The 22,897-nt window shown below is 46.9% G+C and overlaps 1 protein-coding gene across 6 annotated transcripts in view; it reads right to left on the reverse strand.

The window, feature by feature from the left end:
- Positions 1-22,897, reverse strand: part of PTPRE (protein tyrosine phosphatase receptor type E) — an 82,825-nt gene that overhangs the window by 22,446 nt on the left and 37,482 nt on the right. For 2 of the 6 annotated variants that reach the window (XM_042818212.1, XM_042818210.1), the window contains exons 2-5: positions 11,500-11,609; positions 4,844-4,946; positions 4,499-4,572; positions 2,689-2,825 (exon numbers count right to left, since the gene is read on the reverse strand). In XM_042818212.1, the coding sequence (XP_042674146.1) occupies positions 2,689-2,825; positions 4,499-4,572; positions 4,844-4,946; positions 11,500-11,602 (417 nt within the window). In that variant the 5' untranslated portion in view covers positions 11,603-11,609. Of the gene's footprint in view, positions 1-2,688; positions 2,826-4,498; positions 4,573-4,663; positions 4,754-4,843; positions 4,947-5,686; positions 5,854-6,013; positions 6,184-11,499; positions 11,610-16,490; positions 16,702-17,731; positions 17,744-22,897 lie in introns of those variants that run through there. The other 4 variants (XM_042818211.1, XM_042818209.1, XM_042818213.1 and 1 more) reach the window with 4 other exon arrangements.

Consider the following 22,897-nt stretch of genomic DNA (forward strand, 5'->3'; position numbering starts at 1 on the left):
AGGTAAGTAGAGATAAGGTTAAAATAAGAGCTAGGAATTGAAAAATGAAAGCTACTTTCAGTAAGCTGCTTAACTCCTTATTTGATTGAAAACAGCTTCTTTGCTAATTAAACTTATTAAAATCCATTTACAATCACAAAAACCCTCCCTGCCCCTTCCCCACGCACCAAAGGAGAACCCCACCTCACTGCTCACACCCCAGAGCAGAGGATGTGATTCACCACAGCTGCACGGTGGGCACTCCATCCCCTGCGCCCCACGAGGACCTGATGCATCAGGGTGCCACTGGGTCAGCAGCCACAGCACAGCCTTATCTGCCTACCCTCCCACCAATGAAGCAATGGAGGGCTACGACCTATCCCAACATCAGTGCTTTTTCTCAGCTTTCCACCATGCAAACCACTGGGACACATGGCAGCAAAGTCAAATTTCTGCAAGCAAACTGTGTTCAAAAATCTTCCTTTCATCAATCTGGAGACAGGCAATGACCAGGCCGTCATACACTTCAACAAACAACGCACTCATTTTGCCCTATGGACAATAAGCAGAGGCAAGGCTCACCCGAGGGGCCCATGCTGGAAGGAATACATTTGGGTTTGGGCACTGTTTGTTGCTCTGTTTTGCTGTGAAGAAGAAGAATGATCCCGCAGTGCTCCATTTGCACCAAAAAATGAAGAAGTTGCTACTTCAGTTAGTGTACATGTGCAATGTAGGGTAATTTAGGCTTTAAGTGTAAAACAGAAAGCATGACACCACAATCAGGACAATTCTAAGAAAACCATCCATCTTATTCATAAGGGTGAATAGTGACAGGACAAGGGGGAATGGTTTTAAACTGAGACAGGGGAGGTTGAGGTTGGATATGAGGAGGAAGTTTTTCAGCCAGAGGGTGGTGAGGCACTGGCACAGGTTGCCCAAGGAGGCTGTGGATGCCCCATCCCTGCAGGCATTCAAGGCCAGGCTGGATGTGGCTCTGGGCAGCCTGGGCTGCTGGTTGGTGACCTGCACACAGCAGGGGGTTGGGACTGGATGAGCGCTGTGCTCCTTTGCAACCCAGGCCATGCTGTGATTCTATCACTGTGTGTCTTTGCAGAAGGGCGCTCACTTTGTTTTCCTTTCCTCAGAAACCCCTGGGCCCAGCTTCTCTGTGCAGCCAGTGCCAGCTCACAGGAGGGCCACAACACCGATTTCAGCCCAAATCTACTTCAAATCTGCAAAGGAGACCAGGTACTCGTGCTCCCCAAACCTCACAGCAGGCGTCGGCACCGCTGGGCGCTGCTGCCAGGACAGAGCAGAATTCTCACCCACACGAACAACCACAGGCAATACAAGGGGAAACCAAGTGCAAACCCCTCCAAGCAGATGCTACAAGTCATCACCCTCAGCCACCTCCAGGCCTGCTCTATGGATGCCTGCTCACTTGTGGGCACAGGAGCACAGCCTTCAGACTTGAAGCTCATCCGCTCACAGCACGGTACAGAAAGCAACCCGAGCAGAGGAGGTTTTCAAATGAAAACAGATTGCTTGCTTCAATCCTGACTGGGGAACATGTTAATCAGGGGAGTCAAAATTCACAAGCGTGCATCTTGTCAAATGAGTTTTTGCATTCATTTTGTCGACTTAGATAAATATCTCTGCAGTCCTCTTCCTCTCACAAGGAAAAGAAATTATATCTTTCAAATATATCGTCAAATAAATCACAGCTATAAATACACTACCAATTAAGAAGGTAACATAACAGACTGTCTAATCAACGCAAGCATTGGCTTTGAGAACTCTGTATTTGACATTTAAGCTCCTGCTCTGTGCGACTTGCTTCTGCTGCTATGGGAAGCGAAGAGGAATAACAAAAGTCTGGAAAAGGTCCCCGAAGTTGTGGGAGTGCAGTTCTATGTCTGTTCACGGGCACCAGCTCTGCAACAGCTCACCTCAGGCTCTGGATAAGATTCATCACCATGACCACATGCAGCTGAAGTTGGGTTGAGTGCAGGAAACAAAATCCCCTTTCTGACCGAGTGCTTCAAAGAAAAACCCTCACAGCTGAGACACTCAATGGAAACGCGAGGGCACCAAGCCCTACGAAAAGGGAAGTGATGGGATGATGATGTGCAGACGGTCAAATCACCAGAAAACCCCCAAACCTCATTAGGGTGACATTAAGGCCGCTCTCTCCTCCTACCTTAAGTACTTCCCACAGAGGTGAAGCACTCACTTGTAAAAAAAAATGCTCCTTTCCATCACAAACAAGAAAAGTCAATGCTAAAGATATTTCACTTCCCTCCAGCTGTCAGGCAAACACTAAAGATCTTTAAGTGCTAGTGAGTGGCAAAGAGTCCATATATCACACACTGGGCATCGCAGTGTCACACAGCTCCAGACTACTCCCAGAAAAAGAGAGACTACACATGACAGCAGGAGCAGGCACACAGAGGTGTATGAGCAGTAAGGGATGTGAGCACTGGGCTGGAACTGCCCAAATGCCTCAAGCAACCTAACACAAACAGCAGTTCTGCCTCAAAACTGACCCAGCTTAAATGAAAGAGTGTTTAAGGATGACAAACTGTACCAGGACGCTCACGTAACACGTGCTAAGGCTCTGAGACATCAGCATCACACACATAACAAATTGGTTTCCATTTGCCCCTTATTTTTCAGATGCTGCTCTTCACTCCAAATCTGAGGACTTACATTAAACTCTTCCCGGAACAGTTTCCCTTCATCTGCTGATCGTATCCTTATTTCCTCTTCAAGATTTTCTACTGGAATAGGGAAATACTTCTTGGGGCCCGAAGGAGACCTGCTGAGCAGCATCACCCTTTGCTGTTCTGTCAGTTCAAGGAAAATCAATGTTAAAACCACGTTCAGAACATAGTGATAAATTATTTTAAATGGCAAATTTGTATGCTGAAAGATGCCGAAATGCACTTCTCAAATGAAGCTCCAATGAGTTACAAAGCTGATTTTAAATGAAGTAAAAAACAAAAGCACAAGCCAAATGACTTCTTCAGGAATGCACGAGGCTCAAGTGGAACCACTATTGGTAAAAACAATATCTTCTGCACCTACACCTGATAAAGAGGCAAGGATTGTTTTTGGTTTTGTTTACAAAAGGAGAAGATTCCCTTCCTCCTGCTGACGAGCACTGCAGAAGCTGAGAGCTGCTTTGCAGCATAGCAGGGACCAGAGGGACCATTTCTGGTATTTATTACCTGCCAGAACCCCAGCGTGGAGCAGGTTCCTGCTTGGCCTCGGCAAGCCAGAAGAGATGCTCTGGGTAGGCCAGGCCTGCAAAGGCAGCACAGGATCGGATCTCTGCTGTCACCCTCATCTTACAGCCACAAGAACCAGCATGGCCTCCAGGAACTCAAACATTTGTCTCTCAATAGGGCTGGGAGGAATTAAGAGCCTGCTTCACTAAGACAAGTTTCACTTGCATCCAACAGCAAGCACGAAACTGGATTATCTCCCAAATGCTCCCTGCACACAGCAAGGGGGGGTGAAACTAGATGGTCATTATAGTGCTTTTCAACCCAGGCCATTCTATGATATGCTGGCATGATTTCTAGCAGGCTCCAACACAGCCATACCAGTGAGTCAGGACCCTGCATGGATGGGGCACAGGAAGCTCCCAGCAGGCTGCCATGGGCTCATGCACAGCAGCCAGCACAGAGCAGGAAGTCTGGGCTCTGTATATTTAGCAGCCTGTCTTTCTCAATGACTGTCTGTTACTCCTAACCAACTCTTCTATTCAAATGTAGCATCATGGAGTTGACTGAAAGCACCAAAATAATTTTCTCACATTATTTTTTTTTTCCCCTTCGTTTTGGTAGAAAGAATTTCTAAGCAAGAAACGAACAGCTCCTACACACGTGCTAGACTTGAACTTCCTGAGCCCCACCGAGCAACCAGCCCCAGGGCTCTGTGCTCAAGGAAGTAAAAGCAGCACATTCAAAGAGGCAAGGGGAACGTGTTTATCTCTTCCTAGGAGTACTTTATTTTGGCACAACTGCCTTGCACCTCCTCTCCATCCCATCCTCTTGCTTCTCTCTGCTTATGCAGAAAGTACAAGCTGGTACTTTCACAGAGTGAATGAGGGGTTCTCCCTCTTTTAAGAAGAAATTGTGCAATCCTTTCTCCAAATCCAAAGACCACAGTGCCAAAAACTCAGATCTCAGTCAGCATCTTAACAGAACACTTCTAAACAGCTCAAAGAATGTTTACAAAGAAATATTTGCTGCATCACAACATGAAGTGAGAGGTGTTTAAACCCAACAGCTGGAAGTTAACAGAGAGATGAATAGATAAGACAGATAAACGTGGACTTCTGTTGTTTTATGTTGCTGTTTTTACTGTTGTCACTAAAAACTCGAATTTACATTATACAGTAAGCAGCAAACATAACTAATGACTGAAAAACTGAATTCTTGATTAACAAAGGAACGTGTGCACACAAACACAACTCCCATAGAAAAGGAGAACAACCCCCCACCCCCCTTACCTTGCTCCTCTAAGATTCCATTTGGCATCTTCTTGTCACCAGAGCTCACCACAGCTTTCCTGTGTCTCCGGAACCTTAAACACACACACACACACACACACCACGTTAAACTGAGAAACTACATTTAAAGGCACCTGGTGTTTTTCCAGCCCAGCCTTTACCAACCAGGTAAGCCTGGAGAAGCTGCTCCTGTTCATCATCCTGTGACCGGCAGCCACGAGCAGAACCGCTCGCTCCCTGCTGCGATGAAGGCTGTGCACCCCACGCACGCCGTGCTTTCACTTCCTCATTAGATCAACCCAACGTGAGGCTGAGCAATGCGTGCACAGCTCCACACAGACATACCTGAAAAAATAGCCAGCCAACAGGATGAAGATGATGAACACCAGGAGCAGGATCAGCATGGAGGTCAGCAGGTCCTTGTGTAAGTTGTTCTCCTCTGTAGAGTCTGCGAATTGAAACACGGCTGACGTGAAGCGCTGCAGATGCAGACTGCCTTGTGCAGCACAGGCAGAATCAGCACAGGATATCAGCAGTCTTTGGAACACAATCATGTCCTGCACTTACTGAGAGCATCACAAATTATGTAATAGAAGCCAAACTGAAAGAGAACATTGGGGGAATTTTTTTTTTTTCCTTCCAAGGTGCACAAACTGCTCCTGTGACGTGGAGATTTCTGGCTAGCAAAATCATAGAATCACAGAATGGCCTGGGTTGTAAAGGAGCACAGTGCTCATTCAATTCCAACCCCCTGCTGTGTGCAGGTCGCCAACCAGCAGCCCAGGCTGCCCAGAGCCACATCCAGTCTGGCCTTGAATGCCTGCAGGGATGGGGCATCCACAGCCTCCTTGGGCAACCTGTTCCAGTGCGACACAAGCTTAAGCAGTGCATGATGCTAAGTAACACTTGAAGCCTATTCAGGAGGTTTCCTTGTGCAAGCATCCTGTGCACAGCAGCTGCTGCTCAGCCAGCCAGAAATCAGCCAGGCATTACCTACTCCACAGATACAAGTGTCTACTTAAAGCACACGGAGCTCATCCAGTCTGATGCACCACGACAGATGTGGCAACAGACAGTAACTTCTACACCTGCCCAGAATGAAGACTACAGAAGAAATCTGTTACATCTAATATGAACTGCTGTTAACAGTGGCACTTTGCATTTCAGTTTCATTGCATTCACGCTTACCAAAACTCTTTCATTTTGTTTGCTTGCAGCAAATGCTTTTTGAACAGTCCCAGCCACAAGCCTTGACACAAACAGTCACCACAAGAGCACAGTAGCCATGTACACCCACAGAGCAAGTCCTCCTAAGGACAGCAGCACTGCACCCAAGGGTGCAGCTCTTCCACATCCTGAATGAACACCAAAAGGAAGCAGTTAGATTTAAGATATGGGAGCAGGAGGCAAGTCAGAGCGTTAAAAAGAAACACCAAAAAGATGGGGAACATAAAACCCAGAGAGATGTGAGGTTACACTAACAGCACATGAAGGGTATGGAGTCACTTGCTTTACCTGAGTCAGAGTAACAGGATGCAGAAAAGAAAGGCTACAAAACCTGATGTTTCACTGGTATCTAGAGACCAAACAGGCAGTGGTGACAGAAGAGTCATCAGGACACAGCACTTGAGAGCCTTTCAGAAGTACTGTGGCAGGGAGTGCTTGGATGAAGCACAGCATACAGGGCACTGCCCTAGCTGCTGAGTGGCGTGCAGCAATGCTGAGCCCCGTACAGAAACAGCACTCTTGACAAAGACAGAAACAGAAAGTACAGGCCGGTCCTTCGCAGCCAAAATCTCCTCTGCTGCTTCTGACCGACAATTTCAGATCCTCTACAGCCAGGCCTTGGGGATTTCATCAGTTCTTATAACCAGTTTGGTTGCGAGGCACCCGAGATGCAAAGAAATCCAGCACAAAGCCTGAGTCACAGGAAATTGCATTTTCCCGCAGTCCCTCACACGATGCAAAATCCCCTGTCTCCTCTCCGAGGAGCTGACACATCTCACACCCCATTTCTGAGGCAGCTTTGGACATGTACCACCAGGCAGCAGAGGCCGGGGCAGCCCTGCCAGCTGCTGAAGGAGCTCAGAACCTTTCCTATGGGAAGCTGAGCTCTGATATACCACCCCATTCTTCCTCCTGGAACACGGGCACATTTATTGAGCTGCTTTGGTCTTGCAGGGCCACAGCAGGGGCTTCATGCTGCAGAGGCTGCACGTAAAGCATGGCATGTTTTCAAGTAGTTGCAAGACATGGTTTAGTAGCTTCTGGTACCAATAGGAATGGGAGGATGGTTGGACTAGATGATCTTGCAGGTCGTTTCCAACCTTGCGATTCTTTGATTCTGGGTGATTCTTCCACATTTGCCTACACTATCTTATAAGCATAATCCAAAAGTTGTAAGAGGAAGCTCTGATATGGATTCACAGACAAAAAGCCCTTAGGCCCACAAAACCCCCCACAGACACGGATTTTAAAGGGAAACTGACCCACAGACCTAAAATATTTCTTTAATCAGTTCTGCTTCAGAAGCTGACAACTGAAGCATCAGTCAGAACACGGAGGAAAGGCCGGTGGTTTCTGAAGCTGCTCTGCCCACAGCCACCGCCAGGGAAACGTCCCACCACCCCAAGGAGACAGCAGCCCCAAACCACACGGCTTCCTGCTGACAGCAAACAGGGCTTTCCAGCTGGTGGCTGGCATCCCGGCAAGGGCAGAGATGGGCCACCAGAAGGATGGTGACACCCTCGTGGTCCCCCCACAGCCCACAGCTCTGCCCCACGTGCCCCCCACGCTGCTGTCACAGCCCTTTGCTGGCAATGCGTCACCGCTTCCTTCAGGCTTAGGATGTTCCCAGTTTTAGCGTGCCAGCACCAAAAACAAAACCAACCACAACAAAAGGGAACTAACAGCAGCACAAAGCATCCCGCCCTCCTCCTTCCCTGCTCGCCCCAGACTTCTCCCTTCCTCATCCCTGGATCAGTTCCTTCGCATTTAGCTCTGGGGCTGAGAAGTGGCCCATGAATGTACGTGGAAATAGAACTCTTATTTTTTGTTTCCATTCCACAAAGGCTCAGCTACGTGACTTATTGTGGATTAGCAAGTCATGTATCTGAAATAAGTTGGGGATTTGACAAAGAGCAAGCAGGACATCGTTCATCTGAGAGCGGGCTCCAACTATCCACAGCTCTCAATCTGCAGACAAGAAAATATACAATCCTCATCTTTCCACAGCTCAAAGCCAACCACTCTCACCAACTTGTGTTACATTTCAAGTGCCTTCTCTTGTCATTTTTCAGGCTGTGCCACAATACAGCTCATGCCCATCCCACGTGCACAGAGCACACAGCCTGAATACCACACAACAAACACACAAGTAGGGAATGAAACTTCTAGTCCGATTTTAACAGAGCTGTTTTGTCACCTGCAGGTACGGCAGCATTGCTACACAGGCACTGCTCCCACCAGGGACGCTTCCATCAGGAGCTTCTGGACACAGCTCTGCTGCAGATTTCAGCCCAGCCTGCACCAGATTGTGCACCCAGCTTGCCTAGAGAGCGTGCAAACATCAAGCAGTAATTTAGGAGCAACTTCAGAATGGAGGATCTACCAGGTAGGAGTGCTGAGCATCTTTCAACTCATTGCTGAGCTGCAGGCACTGGGTATGCTGTTTGCATTGCTGTCCTCACGCTGCTCCTTGGGCTGACTTTGAGCTAAAGACACACCTGAGTGGCATACTTAGAGCAGAACTCAGCACTTATCACAGGCAGTTCTGATATCTCTGGATTGCATGAGAAAATGGAAGAATTTTGTTGTTTCTGTAAATATTGCTCCCAGGGCATAACTCCTTGGCATCTCAGCACATTCCTACACATTGATCCCATCACTGTCAGTACAAGAGAACACATCGTATGCTCTGCGTTCCAGAGAAGGCTATCACAATGATCAAGGGACTCAAGCACCTCTCCTAAGAGCTGAAAGGTAGCAGGACACGGGGAAATAGTTTTAAGTTCAGGGAGGAAAGATTGAGGTTGGATGTCAGGGGGAAGTTCTTTATTATGAGAGTGGTGAGGTGCTGAACAGCTGCCCAGAGAGGCTGTGATGCCCCGTCCATCCCTGGAGGTGTTCAAGGCCAGGTTGGATGGGGCCCTGGGCAGCCTGGGCTGCTGTGAAATGGGGAGGTTGGTGGCCCTGCCTGTGGTGGGGGGTTGGAGCTTCGTGATCCTTGAGGTCCCTTCCAACCCGGGCCATTCTGTGATTCTGTGAAAGATCTCAATCTCAAAATATCAGCAGAAAACAGGGCAACAGAAGCTGCACGTTTGTTATCTCCCAAGCTCCTGCTCATCTGATAGATTCATTACCCAAACATGTCAGTACTGATAGCAGAAAGGAAGCACAAAGAGGGGCATGAAACACATGAAGTGTTCATGCGGTAAACTCTGCTGACATTCAATGTTTGGAAAGGACTTAAAAGCTCAGTATTGCAATTCTGCCCCTGCTTTCCCACTGAAATGATATGACTGGTAGAACACAGCAAGGAGAGATTAAAAAAAAATGCAGCCATGATTAATACTGGATAACTAATTAATCCTTAACGAACCAGTCGGTGTTTGCTATGGACAGCATCATCTGTAAGCAATTTGTTAGGTGCAAGGTCCTACCTACTTGAAAGATAGATATAAACCAACATAAATACTGATCTACATTGACAATTTCTCCAGTAAATGAAGGTGCAGTAAAAGACAACATTCTGGTTTTACAAAAAGGAAAATTCAAGGTAGCAATTTCACAGTACTCCTATATGAGGAAAAGCTGCGTAACACCGATTGTGCACCCGTGTTTAGAATAAAAAGACTGCAATTCAGCAAATGTTTTTAACAATTCACCCCGCTAGAATGAGGACATGCAATAAATTACAACTGTTTTTCTCATAATCAAATGCACCACATCTCTTTGGATCATTCAGCAAACCCGCATGCAAAATGAAAGCTCTTCTCAGTTACCCCCACATCCATTCAAGAGTCTTCTTAATGCTCTAATCAGAATTATTTTAATTAAAAATATTGTGTTAATTCAATGGCTATTAAAAGTCTAGGATAATTCTACTGTCTTGCAACCCTCTACACAGCATTATATTTTCTATGTGCACATATTTGTTTAAACAGACAAAACCTCTCCTCACAGCACAGTAAGGAAGGCTTTGATAGTTCTAAAAAGCAGTTTAGTTGTACTGATCATTTCTAACCCGGATCACTCAAATGAAGGTTTAATTAAGACATGATTTCTTTTACCCACATTACCATATTCACAGTGAACACAATACTGCATGAAAACATGAATCAAAGGAACCATAGGATGGCTTGGGTTGGAAGGGACCTCAAGGATCATGAAGCTCCAACCCCACTGATGCAGGGCTGCCAGCCCTCATATCTAATACTAGAGCAGGCTGCCCAGGGCCCCATCCAACCTGGCCTTGAAGGTGAACAGCATCTACGAGCAAACTCCCTTTTTACTCAGTTTATTAAAGTATTCTCAGAAGCAGCAGAGCTCACAAGCTGCTCCTTTTCCCCAGTTCCCACACTGTTACACACTCAGACAAATACTAACACCTTGCTCTTACATTGCTCCAAGTGCCAGAGAAGAAGCAAGGCAAGGACAACCACTTGACAGCATCACAGCAGAGCTATCTACTAGCAGTTTCATACTCAGCTACATTTGAATTGATATAAACATTCTACATCATCTCAAAGCTGTAAGCAAACAACAGAATCACAGAATGGCCAGGGTTGGAAGGGACCTCAAGGATCATGAAGCTCCAACCCCCCTGCTGCATGCAGGGCCACCAACCTCCACATCAAATGCAAGACCAGAAACACAGAAGTTTTCTCCATTGCTGCTTGAAGCCCTTCCTCCTCTAACCAACCCTAAGGTTTGCTGGTGCTGGTATGCTGAGCACCAACTCCTGAACTGCTTGCCAATGTGGGCCATCCCACCACCAGCCATGCCTGGCACCGGACTCCTGCTTGGCTTCCTGGCCACACGGCCATAAAGCTCACAGGCAGAATGAAAACAACAAAAAGAAAACAACACAGAAATGCCTTCCTATAAAGACAGGGCATCAACAACAGAAGTCATCACGATTTCACAGGCTATTTATATGGAAAACAATCAGCTTGATTTTCTTTCAGCCCAGTCCATAGAGAAGCCATTCATACCCAAATCCACCTCTGATGTGAGCTGCAAGCCAAATCCTCAACAGATAACTGCTGTCAGTCAATCAAGACCCAGCAGTAGCACGGGCAGGTGGAAGGCACCAAGCTAGGTTTGGGAAGCAAAAGAGCAACAAGCAACTGAAATTTGACATCCAACTACAGAAAGTAACAACAGCATCAATGGTCTTTAAAATACACATATCTGTCTTGAGCCAGCCCCTCTATGGGACTGCAATGGGTTAGGACAGCTATAGGAGGGCTTGGAGGAAAAGGAAGAAATTTGAAGGAGAAGAATTAGTGAGGTGGAACAGATGTGGTGGATTGGTGAGTAGAAGTTTCCCTTGGGCCTTCACAAAAACCTCTTCTATTTTCACCTGAGCTCATCTTACGCAGGATGCTGTGCTCTTATCCATCTCAAGTCTTTCCTTAGATAGCTCATAGGACTGAAAACATGGAATACACACAAAAATTCTAGTTGCTCACAATGTTTAGCTATACCACCTTGCCTTTTAAACAAACAACTCTTCATTTCATTTCATTATATCAGTCTCCAAGTCCCATCACGCCAACCTCATATGTCAGCATCATACTGGGCACTTCCCTGATACTGGAAACAGAAAGTAAACTTTAGGACACCAATAAAACACATCAAATTGATGTCATCAGGTAAGATTAGAGCATTAGTGGTGTCAAAGTCCTGCAGAAATACTCATGATGCCACTGCAGGGACCTCACCTGAAGTCCCTTCCACCCCTGCTCCCATCCTCACAAATTAAATGCTGTCCTTACTTGTAGTGCTGGTGGGTTTGGGTAATTCAGTTCCATTTGGTGGTAAAGCTCGCACAAACAGAAAGCTAACACAGAGCAGCAGGCATGGACAGGGCTGTTCCATCCTGGATCTGAAAGAAAACAAAAGCATGTGATGAGTTTTGAGGTCAAATTGCTTTGTTTCAGAATCAAAATTAAAAGAAAAAAAAAAAACAAAACAAAACAGTGCTTACTTTGGAAGAGGAAAGAGTTAAATCTCGCTTTATACCCTCCATTGCCTCATCACTTGACTTTCAATTTTGATGTGAAGAGGAAGGAAAAACTACAAGTTGCTGCATTAAGAATTCATTACAAAAGTCCACGAAGAGGAAGACAGCGCTCAGACATCGCTCAAAGGCAGCTGTGGAAATGGGGCCAGAAGAGCTGTTCTGCACCAGCGACCCACAGCACACAGCTACACTGGAGCAATGAACCCAGGAATCATTTCCAAACTATTAAGCACCAGGCTCTGGAATCATGAGCATAAGAGCCCATCAGAAGTAGAGCACATGTTTGGTGGTTCCTGTCTTGATTGCAGGTTTGATGCTGGGGCTCTAAGCCGCATTTCTGTATTTTCTCATGTTACGTTTTCTTATGTTTCCATCCACACACAGAGTCTCACAGATGCATTCTTCAGGAGAACACTTGTCACAGCTATCAGCCTATGGGTATAAAACATCCCAGAGCCTTCCAACGACACAACACTTTATGCTTTGTGAGATCAGAAGATAATTCCCTGAGTACCACAGCATCACAGAATGGCCTGGGTTGAAAAGGAGCACAATGCTCATCCAGTCCCAACCCCCTGCTGTGTGCAGGTCACCAACCAGCAGCCCAGGCTGCCCAGAGCCACATCCAGCCTGGCCTTGAATGCCTGCAGGGATGGGGCATCCACAGCCTCCTTGGGCAACCTGTGCCAGTGCCTCACCACCCTCTGGCTTAAAAACTTCCCCCTAATATCCAACCTCAACCTCCCCTGTCTCAGTTTAAAACCATTCCCCCTTGTCCCATCACCATCCACCCTCACAAACATCCGTCCCCCCTCCTCTTTATCCGCTCCCTTCAAGCACTGGAAGGCCACAATGAGGTCTCCCTGGAGCCTTCTCTTCTCCAAGCTCAACAAGCCCACCTACCCAGTCCCTAAAGAACAGGTGAATTACAAAGGCTGCACCTCAGCCAGCAGGGCCAACCTAGCCTGATTTTTGTGGTGTCTATGGCAAAACCCTCCTGAGCTCTGTGTGCTGTATTGCACAGACAGCAGAACATGGTCAGGCAGTGGTTCTCCATCCATGGCCAAAATTACAGCAACAGTAATACCGTGCAACAAAGCTCCTGATGTTATCAGTGTAATATATTTAACAGTACAATTTCCACAGGATATTATATAGCACTGCTTAACAGCAGACTGAAAACACACACAGGAACTTCGCAGTCATTACAACTGCGATAGAATCCCTCCTTTCAGCACAAAATGGGTAAATCCCACAGCCTCAAGCCCCATAACACAGATAGCTTCTGGCTTTTCCAACCTTAATGACTCTATGATGCCGTATCAGCAGATTGGACACCTTACACCCCTCACAGCACTGCTGGTACTTTATGGATGCACTCACTGTGTCAGACACCTTGCATCTGTTCTCTTGGAAGTGCAACCTGCTTACACATTCAGGGCCCCCAGATTTATCAGAAATAAACGCATCTACATGACAATGAAAATTCTGGGATCACCCCTTTGTCTGAAGCTATGATTAAGTGCTTTGCATTGCTGCTTGCTGAAGGAGGAAGGATCAAAGCTGACAGCAAATGTAGGGGCAGATGCAGCAGACTGAGCTCCGTGTGCCCAGGCATTGCGCTCTGTATCTCTTGTTGCACTGCAGTGAGAGAGGTCAGCAAGTTGCAACAATACACAACAACATGGAACGTTTTACAGCATATTTATCTCCTCCATGAGCTCAGTGGCACACAGTTACTGCAGGACCTCAGCTACAGCATTTTCTGATGCCAAAACTCAACTTGGACAGACCCAGCAACGCTTCCTTCTCTCAAGGAGGTGCAGTGCTGTGACATACTGTTAAAAAACAACAAAAACAAAACAATTCATCTCTGGAAAGGATAGGTAAGTGGAAAGGCACCTTAGACAAGGAACCATATACAACAAAAGCCTCTTGCTGATAAAATCAGAAAGGAAGAAATAGGGGAGTGAGGTGTTCACTGCCATTATCACAGGGCTTCCAGGCAGCCCAACGCTGTCAAGGCACAAAGCCATCTCCTGCCTGCAAAAAGCAACAGGGGCTGCTTTGGGAACTGCACTTTTGTCTGCTGGTGTGCCTCTACATCCACTCCTTATTTCATGGGTATTCAGCTCAGGTGCTTCAGTTCTAGCAGTGTGGAATCACATTTTTGTATTACAGGATTATGAGCTATTCCTGATGAGCTAAAGCTCCAAAAAGGCAGAAATCTGCCAGCAACTCCTGCAACAATTGCAATTCTCGCAGTCTGCACTGTTACAGAAAAATGATTCCACGTCCCATTCGATAGCATGATAAAGAAAAAAAAAACATCACTGTAAAACTGCACAGCAACCACAAACCCTGCCATGCTTAAGATGAAGATGCCATCCCAACATCAGTCTGGCTCAGAACCCTGCAAGGACACAGCCCTGCCCAGCTCTCGGTCTAACTCGATGCATGAGCTCCTTCACAGCGCCTGCATCTTCCTAAAGTGGAATCAAAACAGCAAAGCTTCCCATCCAACAAAGAGGATGATGTAGAGACCACATTTCTCCCCAGGCTTTAGTATCATACAGCAAGTCTTCAGCTTGGTGCCAAATAGATTCTGCAGCCTAGGCACCAGGAGCTCAGTGCTTTCAGCCCACAGTTATGTTCTGATCCACAAAGCCCCAGGCCAGCCCAGTGCTTTGGAGGGCAGAGCACCTGCCTTGGGCAGCACCCAGCTACAACTTCACTTACACACTGCTGCGTGACTCCAATCCTGGTTGGATTTTATTGCTGCATTAAGTCATAAGGCTGATGAGGGAATACGAGCGCTTACAGCACGGTAAGGATAATCATTCATTCCATCGTGTATTTTTCCTAAACAACCTGACAAAGAAGTGCACCTTTCCAGCACAGATGTCAACTACAAAACTCTGAGAGTCACATCTGAGAGACCAGCATAGAACAGATGAAGTGCCAGGTATTCCAAGTGAAGAATACAGAACTCGCTTTGAAACCCACCACCAAGGATTTGAAGGCAAGGGAAGCAGGGATCTGGGTGAAGGTGAACTCCAAAGCTGTGGCTCCAAGATGCCCTTCTTACTTGGGTATCTTCAAATAATGCTGCTTAACCTGTGGTTACACCTGAAGCACCAAAGGACAATTTCAAGAAGTTGGATAGCAGTTGAACGTTTTGATCTGCCTTAAAAAACAGGAATTTGGAAAAAGAAAATAAAGTCATCAAGTATCTTTCCTTTGTTTTTTTTTTTTTTTTTTTTTTTTTGAATCCTTGCGATTCAATCTGGCTCAGACAATGAAGATCTCCTAAAATCCCTGAAGAGAAGGACTTGAGATTGGTTTTGCCTGCGTTTGGCTTTGTGTGCAATTGACAGACAGGCTGCCTCAAAACTGAAAGCAACATCTGGCTGTCGGCAGCAGCTCACGCTGATCACAGCAGAGGGGGGAGGAAATACAACACTGGAAATATAAAGAAATGCCTTTAGATACACACATACAGTAACATCTATACAGCATGCACGTACAGACACAGAGCTGCTCATGCAGGCAGTGCAGCAGCACAGAGGGGCTCGCTAAGTTCTGCACGAGCTAATGGAGCTGGATCCTCTCTCTTGCTGTAATAACGCCCGGAAACAAAAAAACCCACCACAATTAAAGACTGCACTATGAACCAAAATTAGCAACCTGAGCTACTCAGAACACCTTGAACTTCCCTCCCAGCCCCTTTTTAAAGTGCCAGAAGCTGTGATGGATGACCAGCAGGAGCGCAGCTGCATGCAGCCAGCACAGCAAGGCTCTGCCACGGCCCCAGTGCAGAGGGAGCACTCCCTCTGCTGCTCCTCAATGCCAACTTACAGACAATTTCACCCTAAAAACTTATCTGTTCTAGGACGGGGCTGCCCATAGCACACTCATCATCATTTCTGTTGTATGTATCTAAATACAGATATTGCTACAGAGCTCTTCAGAAACAGCACAAGAATGGAGGGAGTAAATACCTACAGATAGAATTTAATACAACTGCTCACAAAATCACATCTGACCAAAACAGCTCCTGATGTGCCTAGAATAGGTGCAACACAGGCTTTTAAAGCAGACTGAAAGAATCAGATTAAAGAGTACAAATTAAAGCAGCCACTTACATGTAAGCAATCGAGCGAGGCAAGGTAGCAATTAGCCAACTAAAATTAATTTTCATTTAGAATAACAAAGCCTGATGGACCATCTCATAGTCCATTCACAATTTTTTTTTTTTTATTTTTTAATTGCTTGGCTTTTTAGTTTTGCTCCTCACCAGGACTGGATTGAAAGCATCGTGAAGATACGTGATGAATTATATATAAAGATGACTGCTTTAGATTTAGTGTTCCAAACCAAGAACATAAACTGTCACTGCTGCCTTAGTTTGGGAAAACGGTGATATATTCACGTGGTAATCATTACTACATGAGGTATCATCGATCAGGATGAAGTTAGCTAGCAGTTCCAGTCTATAAAACAGCCTGCCATAGATGACGCAGCAGCTAACGCAGTCTGTAGCTGTGACATTGCTTATAGCTGTGACAAGCATTAATGCTTTCTCCCAAAGCTCCAAAACCACAGAATGTCCCAACCTGGGAGGTACCCATGAGGACGAGCAAGTCCAACTCCTGGCTCCACACAGGAGCACCCAAACATTTAACCTTACGCCTGCTGACCCAACGTTAACGCACTGAGGATATCACCTTGCAATCTGCTTACCTGATATACAAACAAGTGTCTAAACAGCCTCGAAAACTTCAAATAGAATTCCTGTAGATCCTCCTGTCATAAAAAAAAAGCCAAGCAAGCAAAAAAAACCAAAACCAACATATCTATGTCAATTAAGGATCCTCTAATAATTTTTAAATATTCGTATCCATTAAGTCACGAACGGAGGTTTGAAGCACAAAGGAGGAAGTTTCAGCAACTCCTATCTAACACTAAGTGTAAAGTCCCATGATTTCAGTGCAATTAGTGCAATGAGTCACATCTTACATGGGTTTGCAAGAGGATTAAAATCTAAATATAACCATTCTAGCTGTGAAAGAGTTGAACAGTACAGCTGAGCTTTGCAGCAGATCCATGGCAGATCACCTCTGACTCTCTGACAGGTTTGTCTGAAGCGTGCATCTGAATCCCAGCAACACCATGCAGCCCTCAGCTCTGCAGCCCAGCCCTTCACCTGTCTGCCTTTCCTTGTAGGGTTAATTGCTGCTCTCCAAGCACAGTGCCATCACACTATTATTCTTGGTATGCTTCTCATAAAGCAATGCCTGAGACCAGGCCAAAAACTACAGCACCTGCAGGAGCCACAGGATTGATGCTTCACAGCACACTGTGGCACTTCGTACCCATCTGTCCAACTGCTTCCAAGGCTTTATGCTATTTCACAGAATGGCCTGGGTTGCAAAGGACCACAGTGCTCATCCAGTTCCAACCTCCTGCTGTGTGCAGGTCACCAACCAGCAGCCCAGGCTGCCCAGAGCCACATCCAGCCTGGCCTTTAATTCCTGCAGGGATGGGGCATCCACAGCCTCCTTGGGCAACCTGTGCCAGTGCCTCACCACCCTCTGGGGGAAAAACTCCCTTCTAAAATTCCTCCAATTTCATTGTCTGGGGCTCACAGAATCACAGCAGTATGAAGGGACCTCTGGGGACCATCAAGTCCAACCCCATGCTGAAGCAGGTTCTCAGCACTAGGTTGCAAACAAAGGTAAGCAGACTGCTCCCCAAAGCACGTCTATACAACGCCCTCTGTGCTCTGACCAACAACTCGTGGCCCCACAAGCTTCCAGACAGCCCCTATGGGGCTCAGTCTGGTGTGCAGTGTGAATTCACACAGCCCATGGGTGTGAGAAAACATCCATCTTCCTTGAAACTCTGCCTCGTCCCATCTGTGCAGCAGCCGAGTTGCCATGTCGTGACACACAGGAGGAGCTGCTCAGGACCCTCCCCTCTACCTGCTGCCAGCGTTCCCATCCAAAGCCCCAGGAAGATGGCTTCTCTCAGTGACACCTACGGCAAAAAACCTACAGGCGTTCTGTGAGGCTGCAAAGGAGCCGAGCAACGTCAACTCTGCAAAAACAGAAGTCTCTCAGAAACCAGAAACTTCACCAGAAGTCACTTCTTCTCTTTTCAGACACAGGGAGAGACGCTGTTCCTCTCCTGAGCAGCAATTTGCAGTCCTTCCCCCCATGCAGCAATTCAGCACTGATGCTCCATACAGCAGCAATCCTGACCCGAACTGCCAGCTCCAAAACAGGCCGTGCTCCGCTGCACCCCAGCTGCAGGGCCTGTGCAGCCAACTGGCAGCCCTCCATGCCATCACTGCATCCCCTGAGCTTGCCCCAGCAGCCACCCAGGACCCTTCCTTGCTCACCATCCTCACAGCAGTGCCTACACCCAGGCAAAGCTCCATAACAGCTGGAGAAAAACTTCCCAAGCCAAGGAAAGCTGGATCAGCCATCTGAGGTGTTTACAGCTGCGCCACTTCTGTAAGCGGTGTGATATCCATGACACCCAGCTTCTCACCCTGACTGCATGGACTTGTTCCCTTTCTGCAGCACCACTATCACCATCTCCTTGCTGGTGATATGCTCAGCCACTAAAGTGGTTTCTGCAGTGCAGGTCAGGCTTTTACTGAGCTAAGCACCATGCTGGGCTTGTACAGAAATGCCTCACCAAGAGCAATTTTATATACAGAAAAGCCAAAAGCCAGCCCTCACTTGTCCTGTGTTTGCTTGCACAAGAGAGCATTCTACCAGCATTTTGATGAGCATTTCAGTAACCTCAGCTTTTAGAGCATACAGAGAGGAGCAAACCGACCCAAAGACAGCGTGGGAGGAAAGGCCTCATCTTATTTTTAACAGAGAAGGTTTACAAAACCCCTGAAGCATCAGTTTGTGCCATCGTTCCCTCTGCTACCACTAGAAGTTCTCCACCCTCTAGAGGCCAAACCCCAAGAGAGCAGTTGAAGTTTTGGGATGCTCAGCATGGCACAAACCACGTCCAGATAACGAGTTTTCAAGTTGAAAACCCCAGGCAGCCCCAGGGTGAGGAGCAGCTGTAACCCTGGCCAACAGTGCTGTCAGTACCAGAACAGCCGTGTATCCACAGCAGGGCCCTGACATGGAGTTCTGAGTGGAGATGCAAGCATGGGAAAATACAACAGTGAAAGGAAGAGAAAAAACACTGGATTATTTTAAACAGTAGATGCTGTCTACCGTTCAGTCTGACCACAGCCATTTCACAGCCCTATTCCATACCCAATGTGTATCTCTTGCTGCATCAATATTCACTGTCTGTCCTTCTGGGTCTAATTTTAGATAAATAAAGACCTCTGCAGCAAGGTTCTGATTTGAATACTTACCGTTTTACCTGCAAGCTCACAAGAGGAGTAAGTTCACAAGCACAGAAACATGGAGAAGGGAAGGACCAGCCCCCTCAGAGCACCAAGCAAACATGCAACACAGGCCAACAAAGGTTGGATGTCTGTAAAAAATCTTACAGGAACAAATACTGCAGGATAAACACCCTGACTCATTCTAAAGTCTCATGAATACCTTCTATAATACCAAGCAGTTGCCACCTACACCCCAAATTCATTATGCTTTACTGAATACACACGCAGACCCTTTGCAGCAAGCACAAAAATTTGCATGTACATTTCTGCAACTTCTAGTATCTCTTTCTTCCCTGTAGGCCTGTACAGGAGACTGAAGTGACAAATTGGGGTCACCTTTCCCCACGCGTTGTCAGCAAATCAATTTGCAACGCCTTTCAGACAGAGTTCATACGTAAATTAGGCAGCGTGCAATCGATTTGCAGAAGAAACCCTGGAGCAGCGGAGTGAAACACCAATAAAATCTTACAATTAACTTGAGAAGTTGCCTTTTGTTCCATCCCAGTGGTCCTTTTATTCTTCAGATGCAGAAAACATATCATCATACAGATGCTCCCTTGTACTGGATCCATATGAATATTTAAAATCAGTCCTTGAGAACTGAAACTAATTGCATACAATGGAAAACGTGTATGGGAGGATTATAAGCAGCACAACGGCCAGATTAAACCCTTGTGTTTCAACAGCAAGGTGTCTGATTTTGGAGGAAAGGAGAGCAGGAAGAAAGAAAAACAAACCAAAAGCAGAAGTATATGCTCAGTCTGCATATTCAAAGAGGCCAGATGAGGAGAACACCATGTCTGCATACTTGAGACTTCACTCATACACATACAGAAAAAGTTAGGCAGCAACTTTATGGCTTAGAACCATCGAGCCCAGAAGGGCTTGAAAATCTCACGGGTTGACTTCACAATACAAAAATCAGTGAAGGAATGAATGACCTCCCGTCCTACTGCTGTTACCTGGGAGAGCCGTGAGGCCAACCCTGAGCCTCCTCTCCCCACAAGACTTCTGCTCCACAACCTGCACAGCTTTGTTGCCCTTCTCCAGATGCGCTCTGGAGCTCCCATTAACAAGTGATAACTCTGTGACTCAATGTCTCACCCAGCAAATGCAGACCTCCGGGTGCACAGGGATGCAGGAAGGTCCCCCAGTGGTGCCCAGCAGGCTGGATGCAGCACTCCCTGCTCAGACCCCAATACCAACGCTCTCCACCAAGCAGCAGCGCCGTCTGCCAATTGAGATGCATAAGGAGCAGTGACAAAGCCAATGGAGCAAGCTGTGCCAGATGTTGAACTTGTGATCCAGACAATTCCACTCAACACCTGCTTTGTGACTGCTGTCGTACCTTAACAAGGCAGCAGCGCACACAGGGATTCATCCAACAGCTGTTGCTGTAGTTAGGTGCTGGCTGGGCATGTAGCAAAACTGCTCCTCCAATTATTTACGTGAAAGGCACAGCTGTAACTGGGACAGACAGCTGCAATGGGGACAGGCAGTAGCTTGGGGTCCTCCAGCTCCCCTGTTCTAAGTCACAGCGATGGCTGGGCTGCTCCCTTGGCACCGGGGCAGCTGCAGGCAGCTCCTTCCCTGCGCCATTCCCCAAGACAGCAGATGTATTTACTTTATATAGCTTAATTTATGACAAATAGCAGCAGCCTTGATTTAAAAATCAGGCTTTGGGACATTAAACACATTTGAATTTCTCATCTGTTACTAAGTCCTTTGCCCACTAGTAGGCCACTTCTCCCAGAGAGATCATCCCCAATGCAAATATTTAGGGATGCTCAAGTTCTCTACAGACTAGAGCCTCAAAAAATAAACAGAACCATGTATCTACAATTCAAACTAAACTAGCAAGCCTCTGAGATGTTTGAAATGTAAAACCCAAGTCCCAAGCCTGCAGCTTAGGTTGTGTGCTGTGCTCGGGGACACAAGCTCCACAGCGCAGGAATCGCTTTCTCAGGGCAAGTTAAGGCTTCCTGGGGAAGGAAGGACATTATTCTCTGCTCTAGACCTAAAAAGAAGAATTTGTATCATAAAGGAGGAACAAGAAATAAAAGTTAACTCAAGAGCAAAACACCGCTGCAGAGTGGGAGCGCCACCAGGCAGACAGTGGCAGGAGCACACAGCTCTGCAATGCTGCAGCAGAAGGGCGCTGTGCTGCAGGAGCTTCTCCTCCTCCCTGCCATTTCACCACCGATGCAAAGCCCCAGAGCTGTGCCACATTAACCCCCCCAACCCTCCAGCTGACCCCTGCAGGAGCAGCTGCTGAGAAGCACCCAGGGCACTGCTGAGGCAGCACTTCCCATCTCCTAGGCATATGACTATGCAAGGGCACAGAAGAGCAATGCATCAGTGGGATTTCTCTGTTTATGCAGGTAACCCAGATGTGCAGTTCAAGCAAGCATCACCACAACATTTCAATAGGTTGAGCAATGCCTTAGCAAAATGCTGTGACCTTGCTTCCTGCACAGAGGCATCCATACCACGCAGCACACTGCTCACTAATTGCCTTTAGAAGCCTCCTAGAGAGCAGCCAGGGGCAGGAGCAGCTGCCTGTCCTGTTAGCTAAGAGCCTGCATGATGGGGCCGAGAGACAGGCAGCTCAGAGAAGGGACAAGACTTGGGGTCCAGAAATACACCACACTGTTAGGCACTCTTAAGTATACACTGCTGATAAGTTTCCCTATAGTGAGTTTATTAAATACAATAAGAAGCTTTAAGAGTAGTCCCACTCAGCCCCATCTCAGCTTTATAGCCCTGCAACGCTTTGGTACCTGGTGGCATAAGAGATAAGGCAGCCAGCACTGAGCTGCCTGACCCCAGTGCACTGACCCCAACCCTCTGACTGCCACACAAAGCAGCCCACGAGGAAGCTGCTGCTGCACACCTACCCTGGTTAGAGGTGCAGTGTCCTGTGCAAAGGGCAGGATGGGGGGAAAAAGTGAATTTATCTTCCGAACAGAATGAGGTTCTTTCCATTACCCTGCTAGGTATTACCAAAAGAGAAACACAGCATCAAAACAAGGAAATGCCTTCCAAACCCACACCTTACATTGAGGTCCTATCAAAACAGCAAATTACCCCAAAGCTGTTTCCCTAGTGACTCAGAAACCTGCTTCAGACATATCTCTTAGTGCCACTGCTCACAAGGAGCGATGCAGGACATCCAGCAAGCTGGTTTGCAGGACCAATCTGACCAACAGATATAAGCTTACAGATTTTAACAAGCATTTAAAATGTATTTTTAGCAACAGACACCCGTGTTTCTACTCTATGAGGCCGTAAGCAGGACTAAGCACTGAGGTGGTGCAAAGCTCCTAAGGAGCCCTTTCCCAACAGCACTAGGCCAGAGAGTTAAATCAGAAATTCAGTCCTATGCACTAAGGACAATTAGTGCCATTTCAAATCCCCAGGTCTGCCTGCCATCCCCAGCCCTTCATGCCATCAAGAGCCACGCAGATAACAACTCTTCCTCCTTAACTTCTACCTCATGTCAGCTGGATTCCATTTTTTTCTTCCGAGCGGAAACATAAATTTCATTACTGGATCATCATTAAACTTCTCACTTCTTTACCTTTTTGAACACCAGAAATTCACTCTGAAAACACAGATGGCTTCCACCCGGCCTTACATTTGCCTAAACATGCAGGTAGGGAAGAGCTCCCACAGCACAAAGCGTGGACAACTGGTCATGCCAACATCTTCCAGGTGCTCCTGT

The sequence above is a fragment of the Centrocercus urophasianus genome, unplaced genomic scaffold (assembly GCF_019232065.1).
Source record: "Centrocercus urophasianus isolate 14NV4802_14NV808 unplaced genomic scaffold, USGS_Curo_1.0 seq_17, whole genome shotgun sequence".
In the NCBI taxonomy this organism is placed as follows: domain Eukaryota; kingdom Metazoa; phylum Chordata; class Aves; order Galliformes; family Phasianidae; genus Centrocercus; species Centrocercus urophasianus.